General features: G+C 38.0%; 1 protein-coding gene across 1 annotated transcript in view; it reads right to left on the bottom strand.

Moving 5' to 3' along the window:
* The window catches only part of LOC103464401 (zinc finger E-box-binding homeobox 2), a 38,656-nt gene extending 19,914 nt beyond the window's left edge, over window positions 1–18,742 (bottom strand). The window contains exon 1 of the mRNA XM_008408460.2: window positions 18,043–18,742. Within this exon, the coding sequence (XP_008406682.2) occupies window positions 18,043–18,100 (58 nt within the window). The 5' untranslated portion in view covers window positions 18,101–18,742. The remainder of the gene's footprint in view (window positions 1–18,042) is intronic.

The raw sequence follows: 18,742 nt of genomic DNA, 5'->3' as shown, positions 1-18,742 counted from the left end.
TTTTCTGGGTTGTGGTGACTCAACTGTAGACATGCATTTTTTTCTTTTTATAAGGCTAACACATAGATCCGACAGTGATCTCAAAGTAGTTTCATACGAAGCGTATTAGTTATGCATTCAATGCTTCACTGAATTGACCTTTTCCAACCTTACAGTGTCTGAACTTTAGATGTTAAATATTGAAAAAAAAAAAAAAAGAATTTGACAAGTGCTGCTTCACAACTCTGCTTCTTGTAATGTGGTTTTCTTCTTAAGAGACAAAATTGCTAAAAACCTACTGAGGCGGGACAAATACTGACTTCTCTCCTGCTAACACAGTGACAACTGGCCATTTGGCGCACATAATTACCAACTTGCATTCAGGAATGCGACAATTACAGATTTTCTCTTTGCACAAAGGAGACAAGGTGTGCGAGGAGAGGTGTACAAAAAGCCTCTGTGGTTGTCTCTCTTCTTCCTCTAGAGGTTTCCTGTGTGCTGCTGCCTGCATGTTTGCCAGCGTGTGTTTACCTGTCCTGTCGACCACCACATTGACATTTAAAACAAACACGGTACCTTGATTGACACGGATCCTAAACTTCAAAGCACATCCATGTTGGTTACTGAAAATATGACACTTCTGAACTTCAGAGGCAGCTTGTGACTAATGTGGCTAAAAGAAACAGAGGCTCCGGCTGTTTCTGTACAACAGCATGCACACACCGTGAATTAACTTCGCAACTTTTTGCAGTATAGTCACAAACTTCCAAGACATTTAATGGATTTTCAGTAAAATATGATGTACAATATTGTTTTAAAGCTTAAGTACAATGACCCATGGTTTTCCAAAGTATGGTGTGCATTCAGATCCCTTGTCCCTGATACCCCTTAATAAAAACTAGTGCAACAAATTGCTCAAAAGTGGACTTGGTAAACAAAAACACAGCACGAAACCTTAACAAACACATCATACCATTTAAAGAGCCCCAGGCCATGAATATTTCAAACGTCAATGTTCAGTCCATAAGGAAGACCTAAACTGACAGACCAGCCACTCTGAGCTTTAATCAAAGAAGCAGCCAAAAGGCCAATATCAACTCTGGAGGAGCTGTAGAGATCAGCTCCGGTGAGAAAAACTGCCTACATGAATCTTGCATTTAAAGAAGAAAGAAGGTTTTGAACAAGCAATGTCAAGGTAACAGCAAACCTGTGTAAGACTGTGCTACAATTAGACAAAAGTAGATTTTTTTTCTGCCTACATGCAAAATAAAATATGGTGAAACATGGTGGTGGAAACCACCATACTATTCTCCAGCACGGACAGGAATACTAGTCAGAATTATTGGGGAGATAAATGTTAAGTAACTTTGAAAATATTAAATAAAGACTGAGGCAGATGTTCACTTTACAGCAGGACAGCAACTCTAAACACGGAGCCTGAGCTCAGACAGTGTGTTTCATCTCAAACAATATGCATATATTTATCAGAATGGCCCAATTAAAGTCCAGACCAAAGTTCAATTGAAAGTGCGAGGCAAGATTTGAAATTGGAGGTTCAAAGATGGTTTCCAGACAACCTGACGGAGCATGAGCTGTTTGCAAAGAAAAATTAGCAAACATTTTCTCATCTTGTTGTGCAAAGCTGGTGGAGAAATACCCCAGAGACTTGCTCTTTTCTGCTCTTTAAGTTTAAAAAGTATTGAAAACCAGATATTGTATTTTTTAATCTTGCACATCTTTATGATCATATATAAACTAAAATTCCAATAAAATGTAAAATGTGTTTATTTAAATGTGACAGTGTGAAAAAAATGACACCAACACTTCAGCAAAACTGTAATCCGAGTTTTAAGCAGACATCATTTTTGTCTTGAAAATTTTGTAAGTAACTTTAAATTAATGTCAATATCAAGTTTTATCAGGAAATGAAATAATTCAAAACTCACCAGAATAACAGTGATGCCCTGCTTCTGACTGCATCCATTCTCACTAACCTTTTCAAGCACTTCACTTTTATACAAATCAAAGTTAGAATATGACACACTGGCTGCATCACTTTGGACTTCCCTATCAGGCCAAGCAGAACCGCTTCATCTGAGTCAGTTACCGTGTATTTGACTCACATTCTGTGAAAAAAAAGCAGCCGAGCAATTGAGCTCATGCTCTTCCTATAGGTATGAACAGTGTAATTGCCATCACACCCTTTGTGCATCTGCTGCTGTGGAAGGGAGACGAGTGTTTGTGAGAAAGGTTAGTTCGGTTAGAGGAACACGTTATTTGGAGCTGGCCCTCCGCCTCCTCCCTGCGGCCCCGGCGCTGGTTTCCGTGTGCCGAGGGATCGGTGCCGGAATGCAGTAACGGTCACAGAGGGACCCACGCTCTCACCGCATTGTGAATCAAAAACCCAAACTCTGCTTCATTAGGCTCCTGTCATTGCAGAGACTCTCACACCACTCTATAAATACCCCCGTCTCCCCCCTCCAAATTTGTTTTCCCTCTTTTTTTTTTCTTTTACTTACACATGAAAATGCTCAGGGACCGTTCCAGGCCTCTGATGTGGCTCTTTATTTTGTACGTTGGTGCAACAAACCACACAATAGAGGCTCCTTTTGAATATTAAAACATTCTCTTACAGGGTACAAAGGTTCTGGAGTTTTTTTTAAGAGAGTTACAAGCTAAGTAAAACTTCACTTTGAGCTTAACAGCTAAGAATGTGGGATTCTTTTCTTTTTTTTTCTTTTCTTTTCTGGTTCAGTTGAAACTTTAGGTTTGTCAGTAAAGATCTGATTTGAGGCTGGGACAAATATGTCTGGTATCCCACTGGCTTTGTCTATTTTAAATTTGGCCAACAAGAGGTGTTTTCAGGGATGAAGGGCTTATAAAACAAAAATGTTTACTACATCAAAGGCAAAATATTCTGCAATTACATCGAAAATGTCAGTGGAACCAGCATGAACAAGCAGAGGGTCAGAAAAAGACAAACAAACATTAAACTGTAACTATAAATGTCAGAGCTTCAGCAAAAAGACAGAATGACTGCACAATAATTTGATCAAACTGTCTGCTATATATTTACTAATTTTTCTCTATTTGACAGCCCACCAGCAACGCAATCCCGCCTGCCTGGTTAATATACAGTAGTGGCGCCATCCACTGGTTCACACAGACATCACAACCCTGCCATAAGAGATGATACACCAAAAGATTCTGAGAAGCAACATGTAACCTCTAGGGGTTTAAAACATAGAAAAGATGTGTCACTGTGCCTTTTTTTTTCTTTCTCAGATACCATCACACCCAGATTTCTGCTTTTTTCTAACTGTCTTCCAGTTCCCCCCCACCCACTCCCCCCCCCACCCCCTGACTCTTTCTCTGCCCTTGAATGGACCAATAAATTCATGCAGAAGGAAAACAAACAAACAAAAAAAAAAAAAACAGGAAGAATGCACCCTATCAAACTGGTCTTTTGTGGTCACAAAGCTCTCCTTCAAAAGATAAATAGTACTGCATATTATTTACCCACATCCATGTATTAGTTGAAGCTTCAAGTACATCTGGGAGCGCATGTGTGTGATGCGCAAATTGATGGCTTGAAAAGTAAAAAAAAATTAAATAAAAAATAGTTGTAACGAAAGAAAGAAAGAAAGATGCAAAGACAACAGAGCTGCAAAAATGTGCACATGCATGCCGTTACTGACCTCGCCCATGTTGGACGGAGAAGTGATGGTGAGAAGAAAGAGAGACAGAAAGAACAAGTGTAAAACCTCAATCGGTGAAATAATGTAGGTTAAAAGAAAAGAAAAATCTTTTAAAAAGCAAAGTTGGGGAGTTTAAGAGGATCTTTGATGTGTATCAGAGGAGGAAAGCAGCCCAGCGACTGGGGACGACAGTAATTTTAAGTCAAAGCAGAAGGCTGGCTGAAATGCTGCCTTACTGGCTGGCTGGCTGACTGCCTGGCTGACTGACTGTGGTCTTTGATGGTGGTGCCTGTTTGAAGTGGTTTTCGGGGGATGGGAGCAGCGTGTGGTGTCAGTGGGACAGGGGAGGTGCTCGTGGAGTAAAGCGGGGAGGGGGGTGGAGGTGGTGCATGATGGCGACTGTACAAGGCCGGGGGAGTCCAGGCTGGGAGGAGCAGCGGACGGATAGATGGAAAGAGAGGAGAAGAATAGGAGAGAGGTGAAGGATAAAAATAGAATATCAAGAGCGGAGATAAAGAAGAGGAAGACACAACACAGTCAGAAAAGGAAAACAGTCTAAAACTGGACTCAAACAAAGGAAATGAGGCGATGGCCAGAAAATCTGAGAGAGGATCCAGAGGAACCCCTGACAGTCAGAGAAGTCAAGAACGCAAAACCTGCCAGATCTCTCTGAGGCTTGAACACGTTCACACCTATTATTTGTAACTTATAGATGACGTTACCTCTCTCTGAAATGCTGCCAGGTTGCCTCACAACCTACTTCAACCTCCACCCTCGCTGTAATGTTGGACACATTCACTGTATGAACATAACAGAACCCTCCACACAGATTATGAGGATCAGCGCACATCTTGCTTGAATTTCATCTTCTCTTGTCTCTCCCATTTTGAAGAGCGACTAAAAGAAATGGATCTCTGTGTCGTGACATATGTTTGTATCTCACAAAAAAAAAACAGAAAGTCGTGGATTACCAATTAAAAGATCCTTGAAAGTTTGATCAACTTCTAAAAAAGTAGCTAGCGGTTTGTCCTGCAAATGAATAAATGTCCTTGAATGACAGAATGGTTTCAGTTAAATTTTTCCAGTTTTTCTTGCGGTTCTCTTTTTTTGCCATCATCCTCATTATTCATGGTTGTAACATCAACTTAGGTCTGCATTTAGGCTTGTTTTTTGTAGTTTTAGTCATTTTCAAACTCTTTATTATTGCTCTGATTGTAAAAAAAAAATGTGACAGCATAGGAAAAAAATTTTCTTCCATCTATTTTCTTGGTTAAAAAGCTCAGAAGAGGTTGTTAGACAGACCAACAATTATAACACCAGCCAGTTTGTTATTTATTCCTTAACATTGGGATTTTGTCCCCACGCTATTAATGCTATTAAATTAAAGTCCTGATTTTTCTAATATTAAGCAATAGCGAGATTGGAAATAGTTTTATCTCCCTTCCTATCCATTTTTATTTATTTATTTATTTATATATTTATTTATTTATTTATTTATTATTATTGTTGTGACATTTTGGGTGGCAAAATACAAATACTTACTCATCAATTATGCAGTTATAACTTTCATTATTGTTTTGGATGACTTTTTGCAAACTTTTTCATAAAGCACCTTAGATGTATCAAAAACCAGAAATTGCTTTATGATAAAAACAAGCATAAAATATTAGCATCCATGTTACAGGATACAAACTAATTTATTCTTGTTTTATTGTCTTTCCCATTTTTGAAGACCTCACATTTATATTTATATTACAAAAATTATGTTAAATATTAATTTGAATTAGAATAAATTAAACATTTATTTTAAAAGGATTGCTAGGTTCCCCATCAGTTGTGTCATGATATAATTTTAAACAATTATTTCTTAAGAAATAATTACATCTCATTTCATCAGATGTAATGAAGAGAAATGAGAGATGAGAAAATAAACTTCTCATCTCACTGTGCTTGTTACAAATCAGGTTTTCATTTTTATCTTTATTTATACAGGAACATCTCTTGAGACTCATCTCATTTACAACAGAGACCTGTTACATGCATCACAACAAATGTAAAAGACTTAATTATTAATTGGACAGTAGATGTGAAGAAGTGTAGGCAGAAGGCTATTTTCTTTTCACCATTTCCTGGCTTACGAGGATCAACACACATCTGCCATCCTTAAATAGCATGTTGACATTTGAAAGAGTGGCTCACATCATATTTAAACCCCTGGAAATTACAAAGTACAAAATAAGAGCTCCTAGTGGCTGTGATTAACTTCAACATTTTTTTTTTCAATATTATTTAGCATGAGGTAATGCTGTTGTGATAAACAATACAGTTATTTTAAGGCTCAAGACACAAGAAAATGCAACAAAAAGTTGTAAAGGAAACAAAACAAGCTAAATTTGTACAACTTTTCTACTCTTTTTCATTTATTAGTGGTTGGCTTTTCAAGTTAAAACTCCTCCCCCGTTCTGTAATTTTGCAATACCTAAACCTGTCATGTACCATGAGAAATTCTTGACAGCAGATGCGATAACTTTATCTCTAAGATTGCTGCAAAGTGATAAATGACGGAGTGGACCAGCAAATGCAGCCTTGCTTCCTTTTTAGCGAAAAATGTTTCCGATGTTTGGATCCTGTTCTTTATCATACCTGAGTCACTGACTAGTTTTCTTGATGCTCTATAAGAAGTCAGAGATGAGTGACCAGGAGGGTTATTTTTAAAGAAATTATTTTATCTAAATGCTTATATAAAAAAAAAAAAAAAAACAGACAAGAAAGTCATTTTTCAATTTAAATTGATTTCAATTTAAAGTATCTTTACCGTATATGTATATTACCTCAAAAGATTGAGTTCGCTGAAGTCTGACAGTCAGAAAACTTAAGGTTGCTCTTTAAAGAAGTACAGGGTGAGAAAAAAAGAGTTTACCTGATAAAGATTAAAATGTTACAGGTGGACCAGAAGAAAAAAAAGATGTTCTCTCTATGAAGGAATGTGTTTACTCCCTAAGGAGCAGCAAAGTGTATATACATTATCTGTGTGTGTGTGCGTGTGTGTGTGTGTGAGAGAGAGAGAGAGAGGGTAGGATGTGGGAGAGGCAGTGTAATCTGGAGGTCAGATAAAGGTGGTACCAGGTGATCACAGGTACAGGGAAGAGAAGGGAGGATGGAGCCTCTCCCCAACCTGCAACGCCCTCCACATTTATTGGCACCCCTGACGAAACTCTGGAGATAGATTTAAAATAAATGAATCTTTCACTGGAGTTTCTCACACTGAAACATTTTAGTTTGATTAAGCATTTAACATATCTCTCAATATGGGAATTACTGGCACTAAAAGCAATTCAATAAATCAAGAAGATATTTTTAGATTAATTTTAATAATGATCAGGTTTTTGAGGAAGTTCTAATTAGTAAACAATGGCTTCCTGTGTTTCCCGCTCTTTAAAATAGTAACGACCGGAGAAAATTAGATCTAAGTAAGGCAGATGTGTGTTGATCTTCATAGGTCAGGGAGTGTACCCTAATCCTGACCCATATCTACAGTAAGAGCAAGAAATAAAAGTTTATTCATAAAAACTATGAAACACAAGTCAAGATGAGAACTCCAAAAAATTACTCCAAAGCTGGAAACCAGCAACAAAAAGTGGCATCATCGGACCAACATGTCTAAACAACAATCCTTTCTATCTACTGTATATCTATAACCTTTATTGTCCTACTATCACAAACATAAACCTTTGACGTTTTCTAAGGACAACTAAGAGTTTTACTGTGTGCTTTAACAAACTCTCTGGGTTAGTTTTATACGAGGACAAGTGTGAATATGTGGAAATGAAGCTATGGTGGTCCGTTGTGTGCAGAGTTCCTTTTCAAAAGTAGCCTGAAGAACCAGGAGGGTTTAAATAAAAAAATCTGGTGGAGATCACTTGGTCTTTCAAGAGATTCATAATCCAACGAATGTGGGCAAGCCAACTCAAATATTGCTCATCATTTTTTTTTATCATGTTTAATCCTCAGAATAAAAAAAAGCTAACTTTGAACTATTCCAAATGAAGATGAAGTGCTATCTTATTGGAAAATACGGTTGTGCAGAGCAATATAGTAATTGTGTTTATTTAGTGAAAACATACATTTATCCAAATATATTTAAAGCAGTTTTTTTTTCCACTCTGGATAATTTTTTTTAAATTTAAAGATTGAATTTTTCTGCTTGTAAATACTTTCCTAGAATAAAATGTATTTGAAGTAATTTTTTACAAAGTTCACGGGGGGTGTCAGTCCTTATGGAAACGCATCTACTTCCAGTTTTACTATTTATCTTCTGAGATGATAAAAGCAAAAATAAATAAATAAATAAAAAATCATGAGTTCAAATGGACAGATATTAATTAAACTGACTGACTTTACAGCATGTTTCACATTGAAAAATATAACATTTCGGATCAGATATTCTTATGAACAGACATTTTGCAATAATATTGATTGCAATAATAATAAATTTAAAACATATTCCTGAAACAACAGTGTCAATGAGCTAGTCTAGAGTCATGTTTGTGGATTTTTAAAAATCATTTTGAAGCGTCCTTAGTAAGAGTGCAGTGTGTCTTTAAAACATTTGAGGAAATTGAACACACTGATTACAAAAGAAGAAGTGGCAAACCTAAAAATGCATCTACAGAAGATACAAAGTGTCTAATAGTTATGACTTAAAAAACAAGATAAACTCCAGAAAGGACCTGAGTCAAGACCTGAGAGATGCATCATCTTTCAGCTGAAGCTCTGTTGTTTAAAAGTTTTCAGTCTGTTTCCTGTTAATCATTATGGTACAAAATGAAAGTTTATAAACTCTTTTGCCGTTTTCATAGATTCAGATAAAGAAAAAGGAACTGACTGTGTCAGGCTGCCAGAATGCGAGTACCTTGTTGATGTAATGCACTTTGAATTGCCTTGTTGCTGAAATGTGCCTTTCAAATAAAGTTGGTGATGGTAACGAAGACGATGATGATAAACCAGAGATACAGAACGATCCAGAAAGACATTCTCAAGTTCTGATAATCTAAAAATACCATGGTTTCACAGTAACACAATTTAAAACAAAATGTCATGTGGAACATTTATTTATAGTTATTTTAATTTTAACATATAGATCTAAGTAACAAATTAATATAAACCTCCACTCTTTACAGCACAACACATATTTAAAAAGCTGATGGTTAGTTAGTTTGAGTCTCTACCCAGGTTGTCAACACGCGATCAATGGGTAGCAATGCATAAGCTTTTACACCATGACTCTTTCTGCTCAGAAATATTTCTCAAAGCTTAAATGCATCTTGCCTGTAAGCAAGGGGTCGGTATTTTTCTGTAGCAACTCCTTGCTACTGTGCTCCACACAGCCAGAGAAAACTCCAGTGACTCTGTCACTTTAGGTTTATATTTCAACCAGATTAAAAGGTTTTAATACTTCACTGAGATGTAGATCATTGTTAGTTGTCTTATTGCACAAACAAGTCAACATAAATTGATAAATTATTCCACATAAGTGGTTACTTCTCTATGTTCATCTATACAAACCATGTGGACGTCTCTAACCAGCACATGATCCCATTCATGCAACTTCTAGCTTGGCTGATCTGCTTCGTTTCTCTCAAGGATATGCTGCTACCACGACAGTGTCTTTGGCGCGATGATGCACTGGTTTGTAGGCTGTCTCCTCGTCGGAGGAGAAGAAGAAGAAAGTTTTCCACACTGATGTGCAAAGAGACTCCAGAGGACTCTAGTGGGTGGGTGCAGATGAAGTAATTTATGTCAAACGGGCTTTGCAGATGACAAGGAGGTATGAAATAGGCTTTAGAAGCAAAGTTTGATGGATGGCTTAAGTCTTCTCCGCACTACAGAATAATATTATTTAACTGACACAATTCAGCCACATTGTTAAAATCAGAAAAAAAAAAAAAAAAACTTAATAACTAATTATTCCATGCAAGTGCTGGGAAACTGTGTGTACTCGCTTTAATTTGGATGTTTTTGACATTTGCCACACACTATATAACACTATTGCTCTCCCATCAAGCTCTCATATGTGGAAAGCTTGATAACAATTGAAACTGTTCCCAGCTGGGTCATGTGTTCAACCACAAAACATTTTTATGGACGGTTAGGTTGGTCAAAGAAAACAACAAAACTATTTTATCTGATGCAAAAGTAAATACTGTCTTGTCACCATTCAGAATGCAAAACTCATACTTTTGTCAGCCTGCAAATGCAAGCAACATGTTCTCTAATGCACTTTGTGTAAAATCAGAGGTGAGATTTGATGTACATAGATGAAGGTGATTGTTCAATACGGACAGTTTGGAGAGGCCAATTAGTCTTATTTTTTGACTGCAGAAGGAAGCCTGAGTCCCCTGAGAGAATCAACACATGAACACGGAAAACATGCAAACTCCATGCGAAAAGGCCTTGGTCAGGACTGGAACACAAAACCTTTTTGTTGTAAGGTAACAGTGATAATAACTGCACCATTATCAATTTTTGTCAATCAAAATAAAGTTTGCACAGTATGGATGATTTCTATTACTTAGAAATAAAATCAGATTCAGATGAAAAACTGAAAATCTCTAATTTTGTCTGACATTCTCATCTCCAGACCTTCAAAGTATGAATTTAATTGAGAATATATGGGATGTCCCTAAATATGATTAATGATAGAAGCTAAATGATCCAGTGATGAAGAACATTCTGCAGGTATTTTGAAAGTAACTATAATGTAAATTTACACATTTTTCTGCTCCATGCATGTAAATACACTGAAAAGGTAGCTGCAACCATTTTACCTTTAAGTGTGCTTCCTCTTCAGTACAGTGATTATCTAAATATGGCTATACAGTTAGAGGGCCACGGTTTGTGCCAATAGTGGGAATTTATATGTGCAAGAAAATTCATGTCAACTCAGAGACAGAGACAATAATAGAAAGCGTGACAGTAACAGGCTGCAAATCAGGTGAAATATACAGTGTTAAACTGCTGATGCCACTTGGACTTCCCCATGTCAAGTGTGATGTTTTCGTGCCTTTCAGAGGTGATCGAGGCAGAACCTAAAAACTGCTACCGCTGCTAATGCACGCCACATATCAAACTTCCTCATTCAACCTGCAACCCTGCTAAATCTACTCCCTTCATGGGCAGAAAGCAGCTCCTTCTCAGCCAGCTGAACGGGATCTACAGGCTGCCTGCCAGGCTGCTTTTTCCCTGTCTGCTTCCCTACCTCTCCTCTTCTCTCTCATTCACTTTCCCTTTCTCTGCCACCCATCTGGCCCTTGTAATACATGACAGCTGATGCTGGGTTTCCAAATTTAATTTGAGGTGTGATAAAACTGCACATATCTATAAACTGAATGCAGCAAGCTTTCTTGTGTGGACGGTTTTAAACTCAAACACGTGCAGCATATCAAACGCACAACCATGGTCTGTCGGCAATAAAGGAAGATCCACAAATAGATTTTACACCGAGCGGCACTGCCAAAGCAATGACGAAGACCTTAATACGGCTGCAAACGGAAAAAGTGAAAGATAAAGAAGGATTAGTCTGTATAATCAGACTCTGCATGTTTCAAGCTACTTCTATCAGGTAAAAAAAATCGTTGATGGGAAAACAGAAGTTTCCTACTGACAGAAAAAATTTTTTTCTAAAAAATACAGAAGGTGTTAAATGTGTGACAAGAACATCGCCAACAACCTTTAAACACCCATATATGCACGTGTCAAGAGCTGTGTGGCTTAAGTGTGTTATCTTGCAGTTAAAAGGTGAGATCCTTAGATATTAGAGCAACATTCAAGTTTCTGTTCAGCTTCTGTGACTGATATTGTTTTGTCGGCTTTCATTACATGTCAGTACAGTCTGATCTTAAAACCACAACTTCATTGTGATTTTATGTGACAGATCAACACAGTGCAGCAAATATTTGTGCACTGGGAGGAAAATTAGATTATCTTAATTTTTAACCAATTAATCATCAAAAACTGCACTGTATTTATGCTCATACCCCTTTACTGTAACACATCTCAATAAAATAAGAGAAAAGTCCGTTGACATCAGCGCTATTAAAATGAACATTTCTAGACTAAAGGCAAACCTTTATGTCTGATGGAAAACTAATTATGCTGCAGGGATGCATTTCTCTAGCAGAGACCAGAGTTGATGACAAGATGAATGTTACTAAATTCAGGGCAATACTGGAAGAAAACTTGTTAAAGGCTTCAAAAGGTTTGGCCCTGAGGCAGAGGTTCCCCATTCCAGCAGCACGACTACAGCGGAGTATTTTAGATCAAAGAACATAGATTTGTAAGGTTGTCTGGGCTGATATAATAATAACAATATCTATCACAATAAAAATGCAAACAGTATCAATAGAAAATAGATATCCATAAAATTCTCAATAATTTCACTGAATCCAGAACCGCACTGCATTCTGGGGGATGTAGGCAGTAGCCTCTCGACCTCTCGTGGCAGATTATTTCAGATACGATGTCTGCAAAGTCGTTGTCCCTTCCAAGTCTGACAATACGACAAATTTATTTTACCACTTGTCGTCCGTCGGAGTGCAGCTACATCAAAAAGCCATTGCTGTCAACATCTGGCAGTGCAACAACATACAAGTGGCAACAGAGAATAATTTTTATTATTCCATGCTGATTTCATGCTGACGTTGCTATCACTGCCTGTTACTAGTCAACAATGCTAGTTTTGCTTCAGGTGTACACTAGTTTATTATTTACAAATTAATTAGCACATTTTGTTTGATTAAGCATTTATTTTAATATCTATTTTTGCACGTTGAACTATATGTTTATTTAGTTGACAGTTTTTCGTAGCTCTGTTGACCTCTTTTTAAAGGTTAAAGGTTACGCTTAAAAATAAAAGTATTTAATTTCAGCCATTTTTCGCCTGGTTCAAATAGGCTAAACAAAAAAAACCAAACAAATCAATTGATATTGATACCGACTGATTTGAAATGCTTATCTCATGATATATTTTTCAGCTATATATCGCCCAGCCTTAGGTTGTCTCATCTAAAGTCCCGACCTAAATCCAGTTGATATTTGCAGAAGCTATCCATCAAATCTGACTGAATTCAAGCTTTAAGCTTTAGACGAATAATGGTGAATGTTTCAGTGTCTAGTTATATAGAGCTGGTAGAGACAAACCTCAAATGGTTTGCAGCTGCGACTGCAGTGAAAAGAGATTCAAAGTAATAAATCAGGAGGGCAGAATACAAATGCATGCCACACTTTTCAGTATTCTATTTGCAGAACGAAAAAAAACGATCTTTTTGCGTTCAATTCACAATCCTTACTTGTTTTTCTGTCACTTCTGTTTTGAAGAAATTACATCGAAGTTTGAGTTTGCTGTGTTACTACGTTTGACTGAATTGAACGGGGGGATAATCGCATTTGCAAGGCATTGTGTATTGATACTGTTTGAATAATCCACTTAGAAATAATGATGTGATTTGTTTTTTTGAACCAATATTCACCATGTGTGATCATGCCTAAAGCGGTTAAAAATCTTTTTGATGAACAGTTTTCCAGTTGTAGTAGATTGTCAGTGTGGCAGCCATGCATAGGAACATGTAGCTGGGAACAGAAATACTTTGGCTCCATCTCAAACATCAGAATAATTAAATAAACATGCGATGACTGAAAAAGAGCCTCAGTCAAAGGGACTCCCTATTACTGCTCTGGAGATGTGGCTTTAAACACATGCAGGCCAGTGACGACTGAAGATGTGGGAATGTTGAGGAGAGAGTGAGCAAACTTTCTGAATATTCTGCGTTCTGTCACCCGTCCTGGTTCCCCTGCCTCTACCCTTCATGTATCTCTGAGCCCCTCCAATTCTTGTTTTCTTACTTTGCAGAACTGTGTTTTTACGCTCTCCAGCTCTGTCAGCCCCATCAGTTCCCATCTCTGTCATCTTCCTTTCTTCTTCTGTCCCACCCACCCGCTGCTTCTGACGCCTGAGCTGAGGCCCTTGAAGAATCCCGGTAATAAAACTGTGGTGCCTGGGCTCTTCATTGCTGCCTCGGTTTCCACACCTCTCATCCGTGCGGGTCAGATCGATCCAAAAGGGTTCAGCCCCTCCATTTTTTATGTTTGAATACTTTCCCCCAAATTCTCTCCACTTTTCCCCCAATTCTTTTTCTGTTGTTGCTCGAGTTCTTTGTGTACAGTGAGCTGTGCTCACAGTGGCAGCGCCGTGCCAGAAAAAACCCACACAAACACACATGTATGCGTGCATATGTACATGCACAGTCACAGACACACAGCTGGGCTCCAGCTGCATACAAAGGCTGGGGTTTGGAAATCAATGAAGGAGAAAGAAGAAAAAGGGGAAAGGAGTTTAAATAAATTGGCACTTGAAAAAAGAAGAAAAACGAGAAAGGGAGTGATGGAAACAGAGACGAAGAGTAATTTTTTGGTGAAAAAAAAAAAAAAAAGCCACATGCACCAAACAATAGAGTGAGGCTTGTAATGAAGTAACAAAACATAAGGAGCATAAAAGCAGGAACAGATAAGTTTGTAAGAGTGGAAATAAAATGCAGTCCTAGACTGGATTCAGAAGTTTGAGCAGTCTGATCGACTTTGGATGTCTGTGAGAGAAGATTCATATACATGATGTCAGGAAGAAATAAAAAATACATAAAAAAAATAGAAGTTATGAAGATCAAGTGACTCTGCAAAAAAAGAGGAGATTCTAGAATGATGGATTTATTGACAGAGGCTATGCATAAATCCCACATTTCCCTCTTATTTTTAGTTAAAATTCCTTGCCCAAACCGAGGCTAAATTCATGTCAAAGGTATTCATATGCCTGTCAAACTCAGTAAAGAGGAGCACACTAACTCTGGGGGGAGCAGCTGAGATCCACACACCAGGCATTTTTAGTGGGGTAACTATTAGTCATGAACTCCACTAATTTGATCTTTATTGAAGATCAGGAAAAATAAGAGTGACAGGAAAAATAATAACTTAGAGAAAGACTTAGGAAGTTATGCTTAATGTTAGCCACAAGCCATGAAGGGCGCAGAGCAAACGTGTAGAAGATGGTGCTGTGGTCAGATGAGATCAATGCCAAACAATATACATGTAGGAAAAAATACTACAGTTCACTTTGAATCCATCATTCCACAGTGGAACATGGCAGTGGCGTCATGATGCTGTGGGTATGTTTCCCTTTTGCAGGCACAGCAAGGGGAAGAAGTCAGAGTTAAAAACAGGGCTATCCAGGAGAAGACCCTGCAAATTAAACCCAGACCTGCAATAAAATGGTGTAGATCTAAGGCTAGCAGTCAAAATTGGCCCAGTCAAAGTCCAGACCTAAGTCTAACTGAGAATCTATGCAAGACTTCAAAACTGAGGCTCATAAACATTACTAATTTGATCTGACTGAGTTTGATCTATAGTCCAATGTATGCCGCACTCTTTAGATTTTTATTTGTGGTTGTTATATGACAAAAGTGGGGAAAGTTTGAGGAGGAATGATTGCTTTGGCAGGTCACTTTTAGCCATTACCAAAGAGGACAGTAGGTACGCTGTCCAAATAAAGGATTTTAGCGAAAAAGGCACTTCAGCTATCAAATAACCACTGAGTCAGAAGTTTTGGACTATCAGTGCTAATCTTAATAATTCACATGCTTGCTGATAACTTACAAGATAACGCAAGCTATCTTCTTCAAATGTATATATTTTCTTTCTTGGTCGCTGCTCTGTTTCTAATCTGCCAGGAATGAAACGCTGTAATTTCCTCACATTGCTTTATATCGTTGAACATTGACATTTTTATTGGGGGAGACAGAGACATAATCAATAGGCGCCTCGGAGAGAGAAGAAAAGTCAGCCTATATTTTCCCTCTTTCTTCTGGTTTGGAAAGGATCCCCAAATTGCTGTCTTATGAGCGGAGCCTGCCAAATTCGTTTGGTTTTATCAAGGACCTTTAACTCGCTGCCCGCATTCCAAATCCTGCACGCACTTTTCATGCACGTACATTTCCACACCGACACAAGGATGCATAACACGGCACATGCATCACACGCCCACTCGTACGGACTTTTCACAAGCACTGAAACATGTGTGATATATATCTCTTGCATACACTCGCACCTAATGCATGAAGATTCACTAACTGTACATATAAAACTTTGTGCCAGTTAGTTCCTCTTACATTTTTAAATGCTTTATGCTCTCCCAGTCCACATTATTAATTATTAAAATGAGCTTAACTATTAAAATGACCTGCAAGACTGACACTATCACTCCTTAGTGGATGCTGCAGGATTAGATAAACTGTCCAAGAAATAAGAAGTCCTTGAAGGATGGCTATCTGTTTAACTTTCACAGCAGAGTGCCGCTGTTGATTTGTGAAACTGGAGCAGAGTTGGTCGACAAACTGTCAAAGATGAGAGCATGCATGTGTGCGCACATGAACACACGAGCTGCCATCAGCGCTAAACATGACAGAGAGGATCTGGCCCCTGTGACACACAGCTCGACTTCACAGCTCTCGAAATTAAATGAGGAAATCATTACAGACACCTATTAAACAAATAAACTGACTCCTTGCAGCAGATAGCTGCGTGTCAGTTTAAAGACACTAATTGTAAGGTCTGGGATGGTTTCAAGAAACTTTCGGAAAAAGCTTTGAGTGTGTTTAGATGTTGTGCTGTAGAAACTGCTCTCTTAAAAAAAAAAAAAAAAAAAAAAACAAGAAATGAAAACCGTGATATTAATTAGGGTTACACCAATCTGTCAACTTGAGATCAGATTCAGCCAATTTTTTTTTGTTGATCGGCTTTATCTTTGATTGGAAGTCTAAAACTAAAAAATATGTTTCCCTGTGTATTTAAACGCACTAAAACTAAGTATTCTCACTTCTGTTGGTTTTAAAAGGCATTCGCCAACAGCATACTCTTTGATGGAGAGTTGTAATGTTTTGTAAAAATCTGATAAAGGTTACATAGATAAAAATATTATTGAAATTCCTTCAACTTCTGATTCAGAACTATCAAAGAACCTGCAGAACATTTTTTTAAATGTGATGCAGGAGGGAAACAAATCACAACTGGTAGCTCAGACCTCTAAAACAAATCTGCAATAGATTAAAAAAACTGATCAGTATACTTCCAGTTTAAAACTACAGTAAGTACCTTTGAAAAAAGCTTCAGAACACTGCTGGCACTCATCATCCATGCAATTTGTTTAGAACATCATCAAGAATAAATTGTTTGCTGTAAGTTTACCCTAGCTAAGCTGATATTTAGAAAGTCTCTGGGTCAAATGTAGGTTTAGAGAAACAATCCCTGGATAATTTTAGAGTTCAGGAGCTAATTCTAACTTATTTTCTCAGTCCACATTAGAAGGCAAGAAGAACAAATATTACTTTACACATGCCTCTTTCTTGCAGGTGTTCTGTTTGAAATTTGGGAGCTTGAAACATGTCGAATAGAGCCACAGTGAAGTCTCTAAACTCAGTGCTATCTAGAAGTTCCTCTCAGAAGCTTCAATAGGAAGTGCATTCACACAAACTGATAACTGACTTAACTAAAAACCTTTCAGTTGACTCACTCCATGAAGTAATTTTAGATAAGATGAATTTAGTCGTGTGAGGAACAGAGAAATATAGGCATGTAATGTATATATATATATATATATATATAATACTATTTAAACATATAAATGAATTTTTCTCCATTGTTTCTCCATAAAGTATAAAAAGAAAAGATTTTTCTTAGGACTACTAGGTAAAACGTCCAAAATTACGCCATACAGCAGCATGCATGCCGCTGCAATCAAAAGCCTCGAAAACGTCTTAGGCTGAAGTAAAGCCTGCACTTAACGAAAGGGCCACTGAGATTTCGGACAAAATTCTTTTTTCGCAGTAAAAAAAAGGGAACAATCTTCTATATGAAATCGATTTAAAAAAGAATAATTCGGGGTATTGTTTTTTTAAGTATTTGCAGGTTATGACATTTTTTATTTTTATTTTTTTACAAAAATGACTCCTACCGTTTTCTTATACGACTACCTAAGCAGGTATCAGCAGGTAAAGCAACCCTCTAAAATCAGACCAAACGTGACTTTCAAGTTAGTCTTAATCATTCCCCATCTACGGAATTAATAAAAAGTCTGAATTAGACCACACACGCACCGTGCAACAAACTGCTGCAGAAAAGAAACGTTTTAAAAGTAATTTCTTTGTAAAAAAATCCATTTTGAGACAGCTGGTTTTACATGGTGTCTCCTGTCCGCTGCAACAACATCTCCCACCGCATCACTCACCAACTTCTTCAAACTTTTCCAGCGCAGCGTGTTTCTTACCTCGATTTCTCCTCGGGTTGGCTTGTTTCCTTCGCTTCCCTCGGCTTTCGTCTGTCATGGCCAAGCTTTAGTGCTGTCAATGGGATGGGTGGTGGGGGGGGGGAAAATAAGAAATAAAAAAAAAGTTGTCCTGCGTGGAGCGCAGCGGCTGTTGCGTCCTGTGCGCCTTGCCTGAGAATGAATGGCGCTGAGGCATCGCCTTCGGTCACAGCGGGAGCCTCAGACCTTGATGGGACTCCAGGCAGCGGCGACGAGACGCGGAGGTGATGTCAGCAGCAGAGGCAGGCCCTGAGGTCAGACTTGGCATCGCAAAACGTGCACCTTCCTCAAAAGTAAGAACGCGAGCATGACTTGAGGAGTTCGCCGTCATTTGCATATTACGACTACGTTAAATAATGTGTTGGAGCTCCAGTGTGGGCATCTCGACAGAACTGCTGCTGCATGTATTGGTGAAATGTAGTTAGATTACATGCGCATGTACGTTTTTTTTTTTTTTTTTAACGTTTTATCTAAAAATAAACCGATATAGGCATAAAGTTGAATCGTATGACACAGAGTGCACTCTAGGAGCTCCCCGTGTATCTCCAATCGGCTCATTAACAAGGTGCAAATGAGGCCGTTAACTCCAGCAGCTCTCCCTGCATCTTTTCCCACCGAAGAGGTGATTACACTAACAGCAGGTTAATGAGAACAGGTATCC

Source organism: Poecilia reticulata, chromosome 5 (genome assembly GCF_904066995.2).
Source record: "Poecilia reticulata chromosome 5, P_reticulata-male-v2, whole genome shotgun sequence".
NCBI lineage: Eukaryota > Metazoa > Chordata > Actinopteri > Cyprinodontiformes > Poeciliidae > Poecilia > Poecilia reticulata.
The sequence above is the reverse complement of the archived record's forward strand: the minus strand, read 5'-3'. Positions and strand labels throughout refer to the sequence as shown.